Source organism: Nanorana parkeri, unplaced genomic scaffold (assembly GCF_000935625.1).
Source record: "Nanorana parkeri isolate BGI_ZX_2015 unplaced genomic scaffold, ASM93562v1 scaffold1899, whole genome shotgun sequence".
NCBI classification, from domain to species: Eukaryota; Metazoa; Chordata; class Amphibia; order Anura; family Dicroglossidae; genus Nanorana; species Nanorana parkeri.
Genome location: NW_017308167.1, coordinates 95,341 through 113,347, shown reverse-complemented (window position 1 = coordinate 113,347; position 18,007 = coordinate 95,341). Strand labels below are relative to the sequence as shown.

Below are 18,007 nucleotides of genomic sequence, written 5' to 3'. Positions count from 1 at the left end.
CCCCCCCCCCCCCCCCCCCCCCCCCCCCCCCCCCCCCCCCCCCCCCCCCCCCCCCCCCCCCCCCCCCCCCCCCCCCCCCCCCCCCCCCCCCCCTTTTCCAGGCTTTTGCATACCTGGATATGGTTTGGTTATTTTCAGAATTTGGATACATCAATTTTCCTTTCCTGACACCAATACATGGGAGCATACGAATGGGTTTAGCTCTGCTCCTCACTCAATCACAGGAGCAGTTATACTATAAATTAAAGCAACCATTCTCGTAACAAGCCCTCAATGCGACAGCCATGGGAGGGTCCTGTATGCTGCCATGTATTGGCGTCAGGAAAGTAAAATTACCGATATGTAAGTATACAATTTTCTGTTTTCCTGACACCAACATGGCAGCATTCGAATGGGACATGGCAAGCAAAATCAAGGGAGGGCAAAGTTGAGCTATCTATTACCACAATTGCTAAACGCATTCAGAACCAAACTTCACCATGGACAAGACTCCTGGATCAACTCTGTAATGGGACAGGAACATATACCAGGTTACTGCCTTCCAGTATAACTCTGGAGATACACCACTAAATCTGTCCATAAGGATGAAATCCTTCAGTAGAGTGAACCCAGAGATTGATCTGTGGCTCCATCTACTTGACCAGCCACAATGCATGTGACCTAGTGGATGCAAGGGAGTCCCTTTCTGAGACAGCCAGAAAAATTAACAGATTGACCTGAAAGAAGGGGACCTCAATGTACTTTCTCAGCATCGCAGCCACATTTTAAGGCATGAGCTGAAACAAAACATTATTCTTGAATATTGGCAACATTGATGTCCTATTTAGATGGAAGGATCTTCCATCCTTTGGATAATGCTGGGAGAGATGTAGGATTATACTGTCTGGGAAATGGTAGCAATAAGATGGTTTGCAGCCTAAGCTTGACTATCCAAGACCCTCCTCCCTGAGGGGATTGTTGTGAGAAAAACTATTTTACATGTTACTGTCCATCTGAGTAAGTGTGACCTAGATGAAGACGAGAAGGAAGAACATATCCAGCACTATTTGTAAATCATAAGGGAAAATTAAGTCAATTTCCTGAAGAGTAAATTCTTGCGTAAGCCCTTAAGAGCTAGCTTATCAATAAATTAGCTGCCCATTTGGTCTCAGAGGATGCGGATAGAGGGTACCGACACCCCAAGTACATATTGCTTGCCTGAAGAAAGTCCAATATATCTGTCATGGCAAGGGGAAGAAAGTCAAAACCCTTTTGAGCTTGCAAAGCCTATGAATTTATTATTCCACACTGTAGAATGTAACATTTAGTAGGTGCTCCAGCATACAAATACTCTGAAGATAAGTAATGCAAGAAAGTCAGTCTTGACTTCCAAGCCTCCAAGCCACTTAGGGTAATCTTGGATGTGTTTGGATGTAGCATCTACTGTAGAAGGTCTGAATTTTTAGGATTAGTAGAAGATTCCAGTGTCAGAGAGAACCCTGGATGGATCAAATGATTGCCTTCACCCTACCTGGATAATTGATGGTCCTATTTAGACTGAAGGAAACATATAAGCACTAAAATATCCAATACCTAAATAGTTGGGGCCCGAAAATGCATTCGTGGATGGGAAGGATGGGGTTGATTAAAATTAGGGCTGTTACTGATTTAAAATGTTTGTGTTCGATTAATCAAATTTTTTTTTCATCGATTTAATCGATTAATTTCGATAAATTATAACTCGCATACAGATCCAACTACATTGGCCTATACACATACAGCACAGCAATTAAGTAATAAAATGAACTAGGATCACACTAATCCAGCACGTTATTAATCTCACGTGCCCCACTCAATATGGCCGCCGCTTGAGTGGGGCAACTCAGAATAATAACGTGCTGGATTAGTGTGATCCTAGTTAATTTTATTACTTCATTGCTGTGCTGAATGTGTATAGGCCAATGCCTTGGCTGGCGCTCATGCAGGAAGATTTTAAAAAATGTAATCGATCAAAAAAATTGTAATAGATCAAAAAAATTGTAATAGATCAAAAAAATTACCGATTAATCGAGAAATAATCGTTAATTTGCACAGCCCTAATTAAAATTGATAAATTACCAAGATTTATTTATCTATTTCAGATTATTCCGATTAAAATTCCAAAATCTTCTTTTAGAACCTTGAGGGCAGCTATGATCAAATACGTGTGGGGATCTACTTCACCACGATTAAGACATGATATATTAGTAATGCATAGACAGGATGGAGGAGCAGCTCTTCCACATATGGAGTTGTATTATTGGGCAGCAATTTTAACTCGTATTAGACTGGTATTCCTCTACCAGAACCAAATTCTACCAATATATTAACAGTAAAAAGGTGAGAAAGGAGCAGATAGGCCCAATAAAGAACGAAAGCGGAAAGTTAGTCACAAATGACAAGGAGAGGGCCGAGGCACTGAATACTTTTTTCTCCTCAGTATACACTAAGGAGGGAAACGGGTTTGATATACATGATAAAACACATAGTTCAACACAAAATATACCCCAGTGGTTGATGGAAACCAGGATACGACAAAGACTTAAACTACTAAATGCAAATAAAGCAGCGGGTCCAGATAACCTGCACCCCCAAGTTACTTAAGGAACTAAGTGAGGCTATAACAAGACCATTATCCCTCATTTTCAAAGACTCAATACTGACTGGTAGACTCCCAAGTGATTGGCGGAGGGCCACGGTAGTTCCAATATTCAAAAAGGGGGCACGATGCCAACCTGGGAAATATAGGCCGGTCAGTCTAACATCGGTGGTTTGTAAACTGCTAGAGGGCATAATTAAGGACTATTTTTGGTAGAATTTATTCAGGATAATGGCATAGTTAATGACAATCAGCATGGGTTCAGGAAAGACCGTTCCTGCCTGACTAACTTGCTAACCTTTTATGAGGGGGTAAGTAGAGATATGGATGGACAGAGGCCGGCAGATGTGGTATATCTGGATTTCTCAAAGGCATTTGATACGGTACCACATAAATGATTACTACACAAGCTGAGATCTATGGGCATAGATGAAGTGGTGTGTACGTGGATAGAGAGCTGGCTACGGGAACGGGTCCAGAGAGTATCTATAAATGGCACCTTTTCAGACTGGGCTAATGTAATAAGCGGTGTGCCTCAGGGTTCTGTGCTGGGACCCATATTGTTTAACCTGTTTATTAATGATATCGGGGAGGGTGTGAATAGCCATATTTCAGTGTTTGCAGACGATACAAAAATAGGGAGGGTATTAGAAACGGACCTAGACAGCATAGCATTACAGGAGGACCTGGATAAAATAGGGGACTGGGCGAATATATGGCAGATGACGTTTAATGTCGATAAATGCAAAGTAATGCACTTTGGAAATAAAAACAAGGAAATGGGTTATGCAATTATGGGTATGCCACTAGGGAAGTTAGAAATCGAAAAAGACTTGGGGGTCATTGTAGACCACAAACTAAAGGGTAGTTTGCAGTGCCAGGCTGCTGTAAACAAAGCAAGTAGGGTCTTGTACTGTATTAAGAAGGGGATGTACTACAGAGACAAGTCTATAAATGGGCCACTTTATAGAGCATTGGTTCGGCCTCATCTGGAGTACGCGGTCCAGTTTTGGTCACCAAGATTAAGAAAAGATGTCCTTGAGCTGGAGAGGGTCCAGCGGAGGGCAACTAAACTAATTAGGGGAATGGAGGACCAGAGCTATGAGACAAGGCTACTAAATTTAATCATGTTCACGTTGGAAGTATGGAGATTAAGGGGGTATATGATTTTCATGTACAAGATGTTCAATGGCGACAGCAACATTGGCAACAAACTCTAAGATTAACTCTGTTACAAAAACTAGAGGCCACCACCTAAAATAGGTGGAAAACAAATTCCAGAAGGGGGTTCTTCATGGTACGAGCGGTTAGGGTCTGGAACTCACTGCCATCGGCAGTGATTTCAGCCAGGAGTGTGGAATTGTTCAAAAAACTCTTGGATGATTTCCTGAGGGACCGTAATATACAGGGGTACAAGTACTCCTAAGAAAGAGATGATGCGCGGACCTATATGAGTTGGACTTGATGGACTTATGTCTTCAACCCCAAATACTATGTAACGATGTAAATTGTGGATATCTATTGAACAAGCAGCTACTCCATTAATACTGACCTCGATGCCATGGATTCATCCCCAGATAAGGCTGATCAAGGAGACTCTACCTCCATTCTTTAAGTATTCTTTAAATGGACCGCTATGGAACCAGCCCCTATTTTTCAGGCAATTTCAGATCATGGTATATTGTCAGAATGTTTATACTGCTTTGATATACAGTTCTATTTATGGAAACAATTAAAAATCTATGGTTAAGGAGATTCCCAATGTATTTCCATAAATCAAAATTTACGCGAGTTCTTTCATTTGCGCTGACTTCGAAGACAAGAGGAATACCAAAGTATACAAAATATAGATATTTATTTATCAAAAATCAGTGCAAAATTAATAATAAAAATCTAATTGGTGACAAAGAATATGGATCAGATAATATCAATCAATTTGATAACACAGGTAATGCATAAAATAACCACAGGATATTGTTCAAAATATAAATGTAACCAAGATAACACGACTTTTTAAATGTAATGGGTATCTTCTCAGTATCTCACAGAATAAGAAAACAAAAGGTTCAGAATTGACATGTGACTTCTCCCAGCACAGATTTTCACAAACTCTAACTTTCACAGCGCATGGGCGATATTTATCCCATCATGCACAGGGCTGGCAATAAGCCCACACAAAGTAGAGAAAAATTACCACCAGTTTAATTCAATATCTATATCAGACTAGACCATTGACTAGAAACTAAAATCAGTTTCCTGGAGATTTATACAAATGTATAAAACAAAAGTATATAATAATCTCCCCAGATTGAAAGACACAATTTTTACTGCAGTTAAAAATGATCTCAGATCAATCTAGATCCTACAAGAACTTAATGGTTTACCCGAATATAAACCATGATGAATTGCCTAATATACAGATAGAAAGTATACTTTACCAGCAATATAAATTTAGTTGTTTTGGAAGAAGTCAGCATTCAACGCTCGGCAACCAAGGATAGTCAGGTTCTCTTTAATTCAGTTTCTAGGACAGCCGTCCTCAGCTTCTGACCTATACCTTTGGATGTATATGCTTACTGCTTTGTCTTGTTCGACTCTCTCTCTTCATGGAATTTTTTTCAATCTCCCTTGGGCTCCTGGTCTATATCCCCCCCTGCGGTGTACGTGATTACTGACGTGAAACATGACGTCAAATACCCTATATGGTCATGGACTTTTCCCTTACAATCACCATCAGGGGGCACTATTGTTCTATGTAAAAATTGGGAGCATTTCATTTAATTTCACTAATTTCTACAGATAAGGCAGTGATATAACCTTTGACCGAAGACCTTGGACAAAACCATGAATATGAACTTTTGACAATCCTAATCACACCGTGCCAGACCTCGCGTCTGCTCTCATTTACGCTTTGGGAACTACAGTCTAATAACCAATTAGCAGTCCTCCTTAAATTCCTTGAACGTGAGGTACTTAGCCTAGAGTTAGACCCAGAAGTTTTCATACATATAAGAAAAGAGTACACCTTGGCATTTACCACCTAATTTCTCGCACTTAAATATAAAAACCCCATTATTAGTAATACATAACAATATATTTCAATGGGTACACTCAAACAATATATAATGAATATAGTTTGGATATATAAAAGTACATGTATAAAATTCTACTTAAAATCAGTCAATTAAGTAGGCAGATAGATGCTACATATAATATAATAATATAATAACATTGTTACTAATATCACCACAATAAATATTAAAGCCCCTTTCTTCTTATTCATTGAACAAAAGAAAAAAAAAACTCTTTAGAAACTCCACTTTCTTGTAGATTGTATTCTCGTGGAGTTCAGAAGTAATCAATCAAGACCGACACAGGCTGGCACTATCCCAAACTTATATGCTTCTGAGACCCCCACCATTTACGATCTGAAGAATGTTTATATTAACATTCCTAATCTCTCTTTGAAGGTCTCTGTACCAGAAAAGAATGAACTTATTTTCACCTTATAGCACATAGACAAAATGGCTACTAGTATGCCCATAGACACGTCTGTAGAATTACATGTTTAGGCCTGTGAAATTGATTCCATTTGGCCCAATAGTTCTGACAATATATCCTTTATCTCTTCTGACCCCAGAAGGTGGTTCCACACGGGGAGAGTGGTATGCGTACTTTCAGCTTAAACATTTCATTACTGATCTTTTGAGATTTAAACCTCTTAGGTGAGATATGACCCCCTTTGAGGACTTGTGTATGAACCAAAAGGAAAGCAAACACAAACTATCAAAGATTATTCTCTTTGATACATTCTCTTAAAGCAGAACTATGGGGTTCTACTTTTTCTTTATTATTGCATTCCTTAGGCTAATGGAGTAAATAGTGTAATTTACTCCTATAAGCCAAAATGCACCCTAAGCCTGTAAACCCTTTAACATACGGGGCTAAGCGCCGCAATGAGGAGAGATCCTGACAATACTGTCGGGATCCTCCCCAATGATCTTCGTCACTGGCTCCTTCCCCTCTCTCGTCTAGGATGTCAGCGTGACACAGGGCAGTGAGAGAGACGGGGAAGGAGCCCTCTCTCTCTCCATTAGTTACCACTTATGGGCAAGTCCATATATGGTTAATTATGTCATTGGGGATCCCTGCAGACTGGCAAGCATCCGATCAGCAGGGATCCCCAGTGACATGATAATTCACCATATATGGACTTGCTCATATGTGGTAAATGATGGAGAGAGAGAGGGCTCTTTCCCCTCTCTCTCTCTCCCCCTGCCCTGTGTCATGCTGACATCCGGATTGCTGATGAGAGAACGAAAAGAGCACTGAAAGTACAGGGAGGTTGAGTCAGCAGTTCACTTCTAACCATCTGTTGCTGCTGCCTTTTCACTTGAGACTCCGCCTCCCACTCCCAAATGCCAGCGCACACGCTCTGACAAAACACAGCTGTGCTCGATGAGAGGAAGCGCGGCCACAGCAGAAGGAGAATTTGAAAAACAAAGCTGAGGGCGGGCTGGATCAACTGTTAATGCCCCCTAAGAGGAAAGGAGCTTGGAGCAGGGCTGGAGGTAGCCGTTTCCTGTGGGTTTTGATGACTTTATCTGATGTGTGATGTGCTGTGACTTCAGAAAAATGGAAGAATGCTAATATAATAAAGGTAAGGAGTGTTTTTATTTGCCCTCAGGTCATAATTCTCCTTTAATCCAAGCCTTCTCTGATAGACCGTTTTATGTGAGGGGATGGGAAACAGAATTGGGCTATAGACTATCCCAAGATGATTGGAAACTATCTTTTGTGTTAACATTTAAATCAAGTATTTCAAGCTATATGCGGGAACGGAACTTTAAGATATTGACAAGATAGTTTAGATACCCCACTTTATTACATATCCGATCAATGCTGGAGATGTGGAGTAGAGAGGGGTACTATGCTACATGTTTGGTGGTCCTGTCAAGAAATTCAATCTTTTTGGGGAAGAAAGCACACAAAAATAGCACGGACAGCGCTCTCAGATTGAACCTGAATTAAGTAGCTCTACCTAGCCCTGGGAGACAGGAGGAGTACCTGTGCTTGTGAAACAAAAAGAACAAACGTGTGGGCGCAAAGCTGAAGGGGCTATATGGCTAAGTGAGACATTGTGAGAGAAAAAAACGGAAGGAGATGTAGCACTTACTTTGAGTGGATCTCAGGACCAGATGAGGACCGGTCTGTGGGGAGGATCGTGAAATCCAAGGTGTGTATTCAATGAGGACTGGTATGCTGCCTGGGGCTGCTCATCTCGAGGAGGGAAGCGATGAAGAGAGGAGAGGGGTGGACGGGGGAGCGGTTAGTGGCACACACATGTCGTCCGTGTCACCGCTGCTGTGATGGGGAGAGCAGGCGATGTGCGGAGTAGCGTCTGGCTGGGCTGCTGTGGCTGCAGCTGCGGGTGGAGAGGCTCGATTTGTGTGTGAACCGAGACTTGGCCTGTACCCGGGCCGTGATGATTATGTTGGATGAAAGGTCGGCCGGGATGAAGGTGGGGTAAAGGTGGTCAGGTCAGTATGGTCGTGGGTGGAGACTCGGGAGCAACGCGTTTCGAGGATACAACCTCTTTATCAAGCTCAATAGGAATGGTATAACGGTGGCGGGAATCCGCCGATTTAAATATGACAGCTGGGCGGAGTTTGGAGGCAGTGAGCGGCAAAGCCGCGATTTGAAGCTGTTCCGCCTCGGTGTATGTTTGCGGGTTCCGTGTATGCCTTGAAGATGGACTGGGGGGATTGAATGATTTAAGACGCTGTGACTATGGAATTATAGAAGAATTGAAGAGTTAGTGAAGCAATGCCACCACAGGTACCCACAATTTATGGTGACATGGAAACTATGGATAGAGTCTGACATCACTACCATGTGCTTACCAGGAATGTGAGGCTCCTTTGCATGGCCATTGGAGGAGGGGGGAGGAGATGAGACTGACTTTTTTTTTTTTCCAATTCATCTTGTTTAGTTTTTATTTTGGGTGGTTTAGGGATGGGAGGGGTTTTAGGTTGTTATTTTCCTTGCTTTTTTTAGTTGAGACCCCTAGGGGGAAGAATTTAATACCAATGGGAAGGGAAATTTATGGTGGCTTTTTTAGGAAGAAGTTAAGAAATATCTTTTTTGTTTTTGATTGGATTTCTCCCCGGAAGAGAGTCTTTTCACAGGATGTTTACATGGTTATATGTTTGTATTGTTATATATATATGGTCTGGATCTGGATAACCCACTTGCTGCTGATCCACAGGATACTGCTGGATAAGAAAACATTAATTGTTGTCCAAGGCTTTGTGGCTTACAGTGTCAGCCAGGAAATTTTGGGGAGTTAAGCGCTGAATTCATGATTGGCCGTACCTCCAGCAGTGAGCAAGTTGCTTCCTCACTTGTGAAACTGAGTCTATGGAAAAACCATCTTGTTCAATGAATCAATATAGAGGGTCAAGGGATCTGAAAGGTTCTCGGAACTCCAAGGTGCTGGAGATTTCTTCCCCCGTTGGACTGTCACTTGCTTTGGACTAAGAGGTTATTGAAGTGATTAGCACATAAGAATCCATTATTAACACTATCACTGGATAGGGACACTAATGACAGTTGAAATAGGCTCGCGGCCTTAGTCAGAAACAAAGAATCTCATATTTGAAATCATCCTGACCCTGCTGCACAGGGAATATTTTCTGATCCTGTTGGAAGACCCTCAGCCTCCAATGAGTCTAATTTAACTATCTGAATTGATTCTGTCAACTTGAGACAATGGGACACCAATAAGTAGGATGGAGACTTGATCTGCCTCAAACAAAACACTAAGACAGCTGCTTAGTTGGAGACTCTGCGTTTCTTTGAAAACCTCATCCATTGTGTTGGCATTGCTTGGCTTTCCCTGTTGGGGAACCTGTTTAATTTGATCAGAGCCTAACTTAGGATGTTCCTGTGGACTGCCAGAGTATGCGCATGCTGAACTATTAGCAGGATGTCTCCACAATAGTGTAGTACTTGAGGCCTTGTTCACTCAAGAAGGCAGTAACTGGATGTAATATTTGGAAAATTACCTAGGACTGTGGCGAGCCCAAAGGGCAGATACACTGAAAGGGGAACTTTAAAATGGCAAGAAAGACATTTGAGAAAGTAAAGGTGTACAGGAACATGAATACACTTCTGCCAGCCATAACATCCTATAGCCTGTTGATGGCTTAAGTGATTGAATACAGAGACTCCATATCCAAGATCTGGATCCTTTTCCCTCTGTTCCAAGCATTCAAAACCAAGACTAGTCTTAAGTCTCCTGATTTTCCCACTAGGAAAAAAAGAGGATAAAAAGCTTGACATTTCTGGACTGGAAAGATTGAGACACCATTTGGATCTGTGTACATAGGACCTAGAGCTTTGCTTACACCAAGGAATTCTGATGGGAATGAAACTGACTGGAAGATGAGAAGAATAATTTGAGTGTCCGTCTTGAATTCTTAACCGGACCCATGGATCCTGAACAGGATATGCTCAAACTTGCACAATCTCTCACAACCTGAGACCGACTGGTAAATGTTTACGAATGTACTGATGTCATTTGAGCTGTAGATGGCGCTCTAATGCAATGCTAGTCTCTGTGTGCATGCTTGTCTATGAAACACAGGAAGTAATTTTTCTTTGTTTTCTTCAAAATGCCATATTCAAGTAAAGTAAAACTCCAATTTAGCATTCCTCAAGATCTCAGTGCTTTATCTAAACATATAACCAACAAGAGGAACCCTGAAAAGGACTTTTGTTTCTCTTGTGAGGGAGTAATCTTGGTTTGTTGAAATGAAGAAAACCTGATTGTGAATTCTTTCATCCCTTGTGGCTTTAGATATTGTGTGTGGTGATCTGCACCAACACAAGGTAATTGCTGTCCCGGATGAGCAACACCATAGCAGCTTTACTATAAAGTCACTTGCTGATTTATTTCATTCAGTAATTACCTTGCCCCTGAGACCTCATTGCCAGCCACAAGGTCTGCGTCTGTATTTTCTGGCCAAGTATGGATCGCCCTGGCAATTAAGAGCATTACTGGCCTATGGGTGCTCCAGAAAAAGATAAACTTTATTTACTAATATAAGGTGTTCTGATGCCTAATAAACCAGATGACTGTTGCATCGATTATGAGGATAAATTAGAGCAACAAACCTCGTCTTGAATGGGTATATATTCTTTCCAACATATGACCTTTTTAACTGCCCTGATTAGGGGATGACTAAAGGCACACAGTAAGGGAATCCTTGGCAGTGAATTATCACCTAAGATGTATGCTGGCAATACTCTGTAAATGACTGCCTTAGGGTTCGTTCACACCACATGCAGTTGTGATGCAGTCCGTTCCCTTTGGCTGCTACAGCCAAAATACAACAGTTTCTGATGTTGCAGCTGAGTCACGGTTTCTTCAGAGCCAGAAGACCAGGAGCCCAAGCAGGTGTCTTCAACATGTTGCCATGATGGAGGAGGCAAACCCGAATATGAAAGGACCCCAAGAGACCATTTCTTGCACCCCAAACTCTGAAGATATGGGGGTAGGCTTCCCTTATAAAATAGCATTTAGCGACCTGAACAAAGGAAACTTTGCAACAAGGAGAGGCTGAATCTGTGCGGCAGGCCAGAAGCGACCGGCAAGGTGAGGGTAAAAATCAAACATATTCTTAGTATAACCGGCTTGAGCAGTGAGGACAGAAAAAAGAATGGTGGCCTTGGGAGGCGTGATTTAATTTATAGTGTAACTGGTCCTGTGTTTGGGTGAGGGGCGGAACTAAATCCATTCCTATGCTGCCTTGTTTGGTCAAGAAAAGGATTTAATGTTGAGTACAAAAATCCTATTTGTACAGGTAAGACAAAAATCTAATTATTTTTTTTTGCAGAAAAAAAACACTAACTAGCCACTACATTCAAGAAATGGTAGGCTGCAACATTTTTTTTACAAGTTTAGATATACTGTAAAAACTCACAAAACTACTCTAATTACATCTTTAGTTAGAAATCCTTTTAGTCTGTTGCATTAATTTATTTAAAAACTGATTTTTTTTTTAAAGACAATACAAGAAGATTTAAAGCATTACTATTTTTGTAATGCCAACTCTGGAACTCCAAAATACAAATTAGTGAATTCAAAACTTCCTGCAAACCAGTATTTCTTGTAGGTTTCACAGCTGTGCAGGTGCAGAAACATTATGTGGGTTTCTCTAATGGGTAGGCAACCTCAGCACTATAGCTGAGGTTGCAAATCTCAGAAGGCACTGCAAGACCAGAGACATGATGGCATTTGTAGTTTTACCAAAGCTGGAGTGCAAAGGTTGCCTACCTCCTGCTCTCTGACCTCTTGGCTTGATCTCTGCTGCTGCATAGCTCAATGGTCATTTGCTTTTCATAGGAAGTACAGTACTGTCCTGTGTGCTGCCTTCTCATATTTTTTTAAAGGTGTTTTTTTTTTAAAATTGTGCATGTATAGAAAATCTAAGCCGTAGTAACTACTAAGGAAAATAAAACCATAAAAACTTTGCAGAGCCCCAAAACAAAAGCAGTATAACATAGCTCAATTAAATAAAAAGGTAGGGGGAGAATGAACAGAAAATGAGGACGAGGGGAGGAGAGAACAAAACAAAAAATTAATACACTTGGGGATATGCACACACCATTCAAAACACACATTTGTTTTCGACTCTCTGGTCAGCATAACAATACATACTGACTAGTAAAAGGAGAAAGACAAACAGCTTCTCAGCAACGAGGAGTTCTACAAAGTTGCAGCTGAGGGCAAGGGTTGTGCCTTCTCATTTGGTTGATAGCTGCATTTAGCAAAACAAGTGATGAGTGTCTATTAGAAAGAAAGCATTAGAGGGTGAGGGTTAAGGTGTGGCTAGAACTGACCCACTAGATTCTTAGTTTTTGGGACAGAATATAAAATGGTTCCTACACATAACTTCCCTCAGATGGCAGCACCACCTTCATCTGCCACTAATGTAGAGGAGAGGTAATGGAACAGATTCTATAAGATAGCATATGGCTAAAGCAAAAGAAAACTTTGCTAGTATGAATGCATGCACTATTTTTAACTTGCTATTTTTGAATTTGCATGAAAGACTTTAATACTCCTTTTTAATACGAACATTTAGCATATTTTTAAGTGTATATTTTGTGGTGCTGTAATGTTCATGGTTGTCATTTAAGGTAAGCATACACTTTGAGACTTCTTTCGTCTACCCCTTGGGCTGAAAAAGAGAAAATTACTTAAAAGCATGGGTGAAGTACTCTCTTACGCTGGCTACAATATTCAGAAAACTGCAGCATGTTTGAATACATCTGATTGGATGCAGTCACTGTTTAGCCCAGAATTTCTCAAACAAAAGTAACAGTGAGGTCTCCCTCAAAATTCATACCATACCCTTATCTCACACCACACTTGCAGTGCATGTCGCGTGCTATGGTTCAGGCCTCCCTCATTCCTTTCTTGGCCACCCAGGCTGCATGCCTGGATAAGGGTCTGGTATGAATTTGTAATATCGACCCCAAGCAAACAAAAAAAAAAAAATGTTTACATTCTAGTAGGGCCAGGAAACCTGTCTGATGTCATTGACCAATTGTAGTCAATATTATATTTGGTAAGTTTCAGCCAGGTTCCCCAGCACGGCTGGATTGGCACCTGAATAACTTCTACATTAATGCCTGAATCCTGCTACATAAATTTAAACCAAATTTGTTTTCAGCTCTCGATTACTCTGCCATAATAGTTACAAATGTGGCAATAAAAGATTTACCACAAGATGCTCTTAACCACCTCCCGTCCATGGCCGTACCTGAACGGCCGGATGGGAGCCTTATAGGAGTGAAAGGGCGTCTTAAGACGTCCTGCTCCTCCCCCCATGAGTGGGGAAACTGTCAGAAATGTAAACAGCCAGTGATGACTGTTTACATTCAAACAATCGAGCATCTCTAGAGATGCCCGATCGCTTGCAGTAGCTGCGGGTGTACACGATCTCCCTTTGAGCTCCTCTCTGGTCCCCGAATGCAGGAAGTGATGTACATTACATCACTTCCTGCATTCAGTGTCACTCTCCGGTTACAGGTGCTGGTGAGAAGCTGATGAAACAGATCTCTGCTTCATCAGCTTCTCTGGGTGTCCCTAGGTGACATTAGGGGTCTTAGAGACCCCTGATGTCTCCATAAAAAGCACCTGTCATGTGAATTGGTTATCACATAGGGGATTTCTTAGTCCCCTATGTGATAGCAATAAAGTTAAGTGTAAAAAAAAGTTAAAGAAAAATGAAAGCATAAAAAAAGAAGCTAAAAGAAAGACAAATAAAAAAAATTAAATAACACAAAAACATTTTTAACGGTGCCAACGCATGAAAACGACTATTCTGCCTATTGTGCCGCACATGTTACATATCGCTGCGAACGTCGGAATCAGAGCAATCATTTTAGGTCCAATAATTACTGATGACACTAAACTGATGAGCGGTAAAAGCTTTTAAAGTGTCGCCTATGGCCAATTTTGGGTGTGGACATTTTCTGCCATTTCGCGGGCGTGAGCAATTTTAGAGCTTGACATGTTTGGTGTCTACCCGACGTGACCCCGTCTTTTATATTTTACCAAAAAATTGGGATGATAAATGTTTTCTAACATTTCAAATAAAATTTAGGGTATTTTTTTTTGTTATATAGAAAATGTTATATAGAAAAAAAATAAAAACCCCAGTGATTAAATACCACCAAAAGAAAGCTCTATCTGTCCCCCCCAAAAAGGGTATAAAATTATTTTCACTAGAGCATTGCATGACTGAATAAATGGCCTGGCCAGGAAGGGGGTTTAACAACCTGGTCTTCAAGTGTTTAAAGACCTGTACTGTGTAAAAAAAAACTTTACAACCAATTGCTTTAGAAATAAACCTTAATGATGGCCCCCAAAACAAATGTTCTATCCCTAGGATGTGGGGAACTGAATGTGTTGTAGAAAAGCTGTTTATGTATGTGCACCTTGTGTGAGGGGAGGTATTTTTAATGTGTAACTGCTCTTAATACAGCCATATCTGATGTCACCCATTCTCTGCTGTTATAATTGCACTACTCTTGCTTTTTAAACAGAGTAGACAATGCAACACAGAACAGGTCTTTTAGCAGCTTATGGATGAGGTTAACAGAAATACAGTGAGGGGGGATTTATCAAGACTGGGGCAGACAGAACCTGGAGCAGTTGCCCATAGTAGCCAACCAGCTTCTCTGTTTCATTTTCAAAGCTTAACTGAGCAAACTGAAGAGAGGTGATTGGTTGCCATGAGCAACTTTTCCCAGATTGTGTCAGAACCAGTGGAGGGGGTATTTCAAAACTGGAGCAATCTACCCTGTGAAGAAAATAGCTTTTAGGACCTGTGTTGATCGGCTTTTGTTTGTGACAGACAGGTTTTGCATTCCCATACAAGTCTATTGGAATTCCAAAGCTTCTTAAAACCGTTTTATTAGGAGGAAGTCATCTGCCTGTCATTGAATTATAAATGATCTCAGAAGCATCTCGAACTGATGCCAAAGATGCAAGGCAAAGGCCTTTTGACACACTCTTAAACCTAACCTGCGGCCTTTTTGCTGACAGCTCTGTAATGGAGATCCTAACACTGGTCCTATTACACACTTCAGGTGTGTGGAATAACATATTCCCTGCAAGCAGCCGTGGTTCCTCTAATGGCTTCATTTGTTCACTACGTTTAAGCAGCCAAATGATTAAAATTACAGCCTAAATTTAATAAAACCAGTGACACTTAAAAATTATTTTCTCTTGTCATCTTCCAGGACAGCAGAAGAGATGGTGGCTTTTTCCTCCTAAAATAGGAAACAAAAGGCTTGTAGCATATAAGTGACCTTAGAGCTTTAGTTCCTTGTTTCTTCAGGTCTACCAGGGTCAACACCATTTTTTCCCCCTTGCATCCCCCATATAGTAGTAGGCGCCCCAACCGTCCCATAACACTAAATCACCTTATCAGTGGATATCTATGGCCTCACATATCAATAAGTCTCCTTTTATGCTCCTACCCCCACACATTAACATACACCGCACACATACTTTTTTTCCTGCCAACCTCCTGCTTGGCATTCTTGTGGGGGTTAATTATCTAATGGGGTGCAGTTGATAACAACAAGTTCTCATTGCAATTTTAAAAATGTTTTCTTTCTCAGTGGGTTACCGTTTATCCCATATCTCGATAACTTGCCAAGCTTCAACAGATCAATGGATGGACCTGTCAGACTTCCAATTGTGGATAAATACAAAGTAAGCAGTTATTGCATTTTTATATTCTAAACAAAACAGAGTGAAGTAAACAGTATTACCACTGAAAGTTAATTCTTGTGATCTAGCCAGCCAACTGTCTGTCATGTAATATCATGGCCAGTTCAATAACATTACTTTTTTCCAGGGTGGTTATCCGTTATTCAACCAAATTTTTTTTCTTTGTTTTGGATAAAGTGGGAAAGAGTTACCTGGTAGGTTTATGCTGCTAGTTAGGGCTCTGTTAAGAGATGTATCCTCACTTCCTCTCCTGCTGACATTTTACCAGAAAGGAAGTGAGGATGACTCTCCAACAGCAACACAGAAATAAAAATACAGTGGTACCTCGGTTCACAAACTTAATTAGTTCCACGATTCTGGTCGCGAACCGAATTGGTCACAAACTGAATCAAATTTTCCCTATAAGGTTCAATGTAAATAAGGTTAATCCGTTCTGACCCCTACAAACGTGGTCGCGAACAGAATCAAATTTTCCCATAAGGTTCAATGTAAATGAGGTTAATCCGTTCTGAACCAAATGTAAAAAAAAAAATTACCAAAAAAATATGAAACAAAGTACAGTTCAGTATGAAGAGTGAACACTAAACTCAATCATGCTTTTCTACAATTTCCTTCAATTCAATGGTTATTTTCTTCAAAACCTTCTTCTTACCATTCTTGCGCTGCACTGTCTTTTTACGACCATGCTTGCTCTGCACTTTCTTTGGAGCCATGCTGGATTTGAATTATACTGTACAGTACTGTATGTGCTAAAAAGCACACAAAATAGCTTCACAGCAAGTGTGCACAGGTCTGTCTGTGACCACGATCTCGACTAGAAGAAGCCACGACCACGTGTCAGAGCGGGTAAGATGGCCACGGTTGTGTTCGTCACCCGATGCAGAGTTTGCAAATGGAGGCAAAATTTTGCCTAACAGAAGCGTTCGTGAACCGAGGTACCACTGTAATTTTCTTTAGTAGAGCAAGAGAAAGCTAGAACCCTTGTTAGGAAGTGAGAATCTGCAGCAGGAACACCAGACAAATTAAAACCTGGCTTCCCCTCCCTCTACCACTCTTTCTGTTGCCCTTATACTAGCAGTAGACTTACTGATCTATATGTTGTAATTTCTTTAAAAATGTAACTAGGTTAACAGATTATTTTCAAATCGTTAGACTTCAGCTTTAAGCCCATTCACTGTGTGCATATACCTGTGTTTTCCGCACTGGAGAAATGTTGGTAAATGCAATGACACATACAAAACAGTAGCGTTGTATATGTCATGTACATGCTACAGTATCTCATTTAAAAGCGTTGCAGTTTGTGTGGTAAGGTGCAACATGTTTGCATTGTAACACACACAACTTCTAAATTTGACCTACAACAGTAATGATGTCAGAAGAAATGCCTCTTTAAAATTGCATATGCAAAAACACAAATGCATAAAAATGCTTATAATTGCAGGTCAATGCAATGCATTTTTTTACACCGGTTTTAGAGTGCCCTAGTGCAAATGGGCCCCAATACATGTTTCACTCTGTCTTGGGGCACAGCAGTGTGTGTGTTTGTCTGCTGCATGTGTTTACTGTAGTTCTCTATTTAGGGCTTGTTCACACCACAGACGGGGTTAGCTGCTGGAACAGAATGTATTGCATACTAAACTTCCCCCTGTATTCTGATGCATGCACTATTTTTTTCGATCACACTGGACTGCAACACAGGCATTGTTGTGACACGCGTTCTGGTGCGGGCAATCGCACTGTGTACGGGGGCGTGGCTGCGGTGCCATTGACTTTGATGCACCACCACACCCCCTATCACCCCAGAACGCAGGGGGGTAGTGTAGTATGGGATACAGTGCGTTCCAGCAGCTGGAATGCACTGCAAGTGGTGTGAGCCGGCCCTCAATCTTGTATGCTTTTCTAGTAGACCTCTCGGGATGATGTGTAACAGTTGGGCTGTTCATGATCTTGGAAGCCAGGATTATTCAGTATATGGTCTAAAATGTCTTGCTACTCCAAGTGGTTATAAGCACCATGTTAAAGCAGAACTAAAGCCATACCATATAGGCAGGTCAAGCAACTGCTTGACTGCGCCA

At 41.1% G+C, this 18,007-nt stretch overlaps 1 protein-coding gene across 1 annotated transcript in view; it reads left to right on the top strand.

Annotated features, from left to right (window-relative positions):
- LOC108800068 (eukaryotic peptide chain release factor GTP-binding subunit ERF3A) overlaps nucleotides 1–18,007 on the top strand; it is a 219,248-nt gene that overhangs the window by 134,423 nt on the left and 66,818 nt on the right. Inside the window, exon 14 of the mRNA XM_018572010.1 lies at nucleotides 15,821–15,914. Coding sequence (XP_018427512.1) covers nucleotides 15,821–15,914 — 94 coding nt within the window. The remainder of the gene's footprint in view (nucleotides 1–15,820; nucleotides 15,915–18,007) is intronic.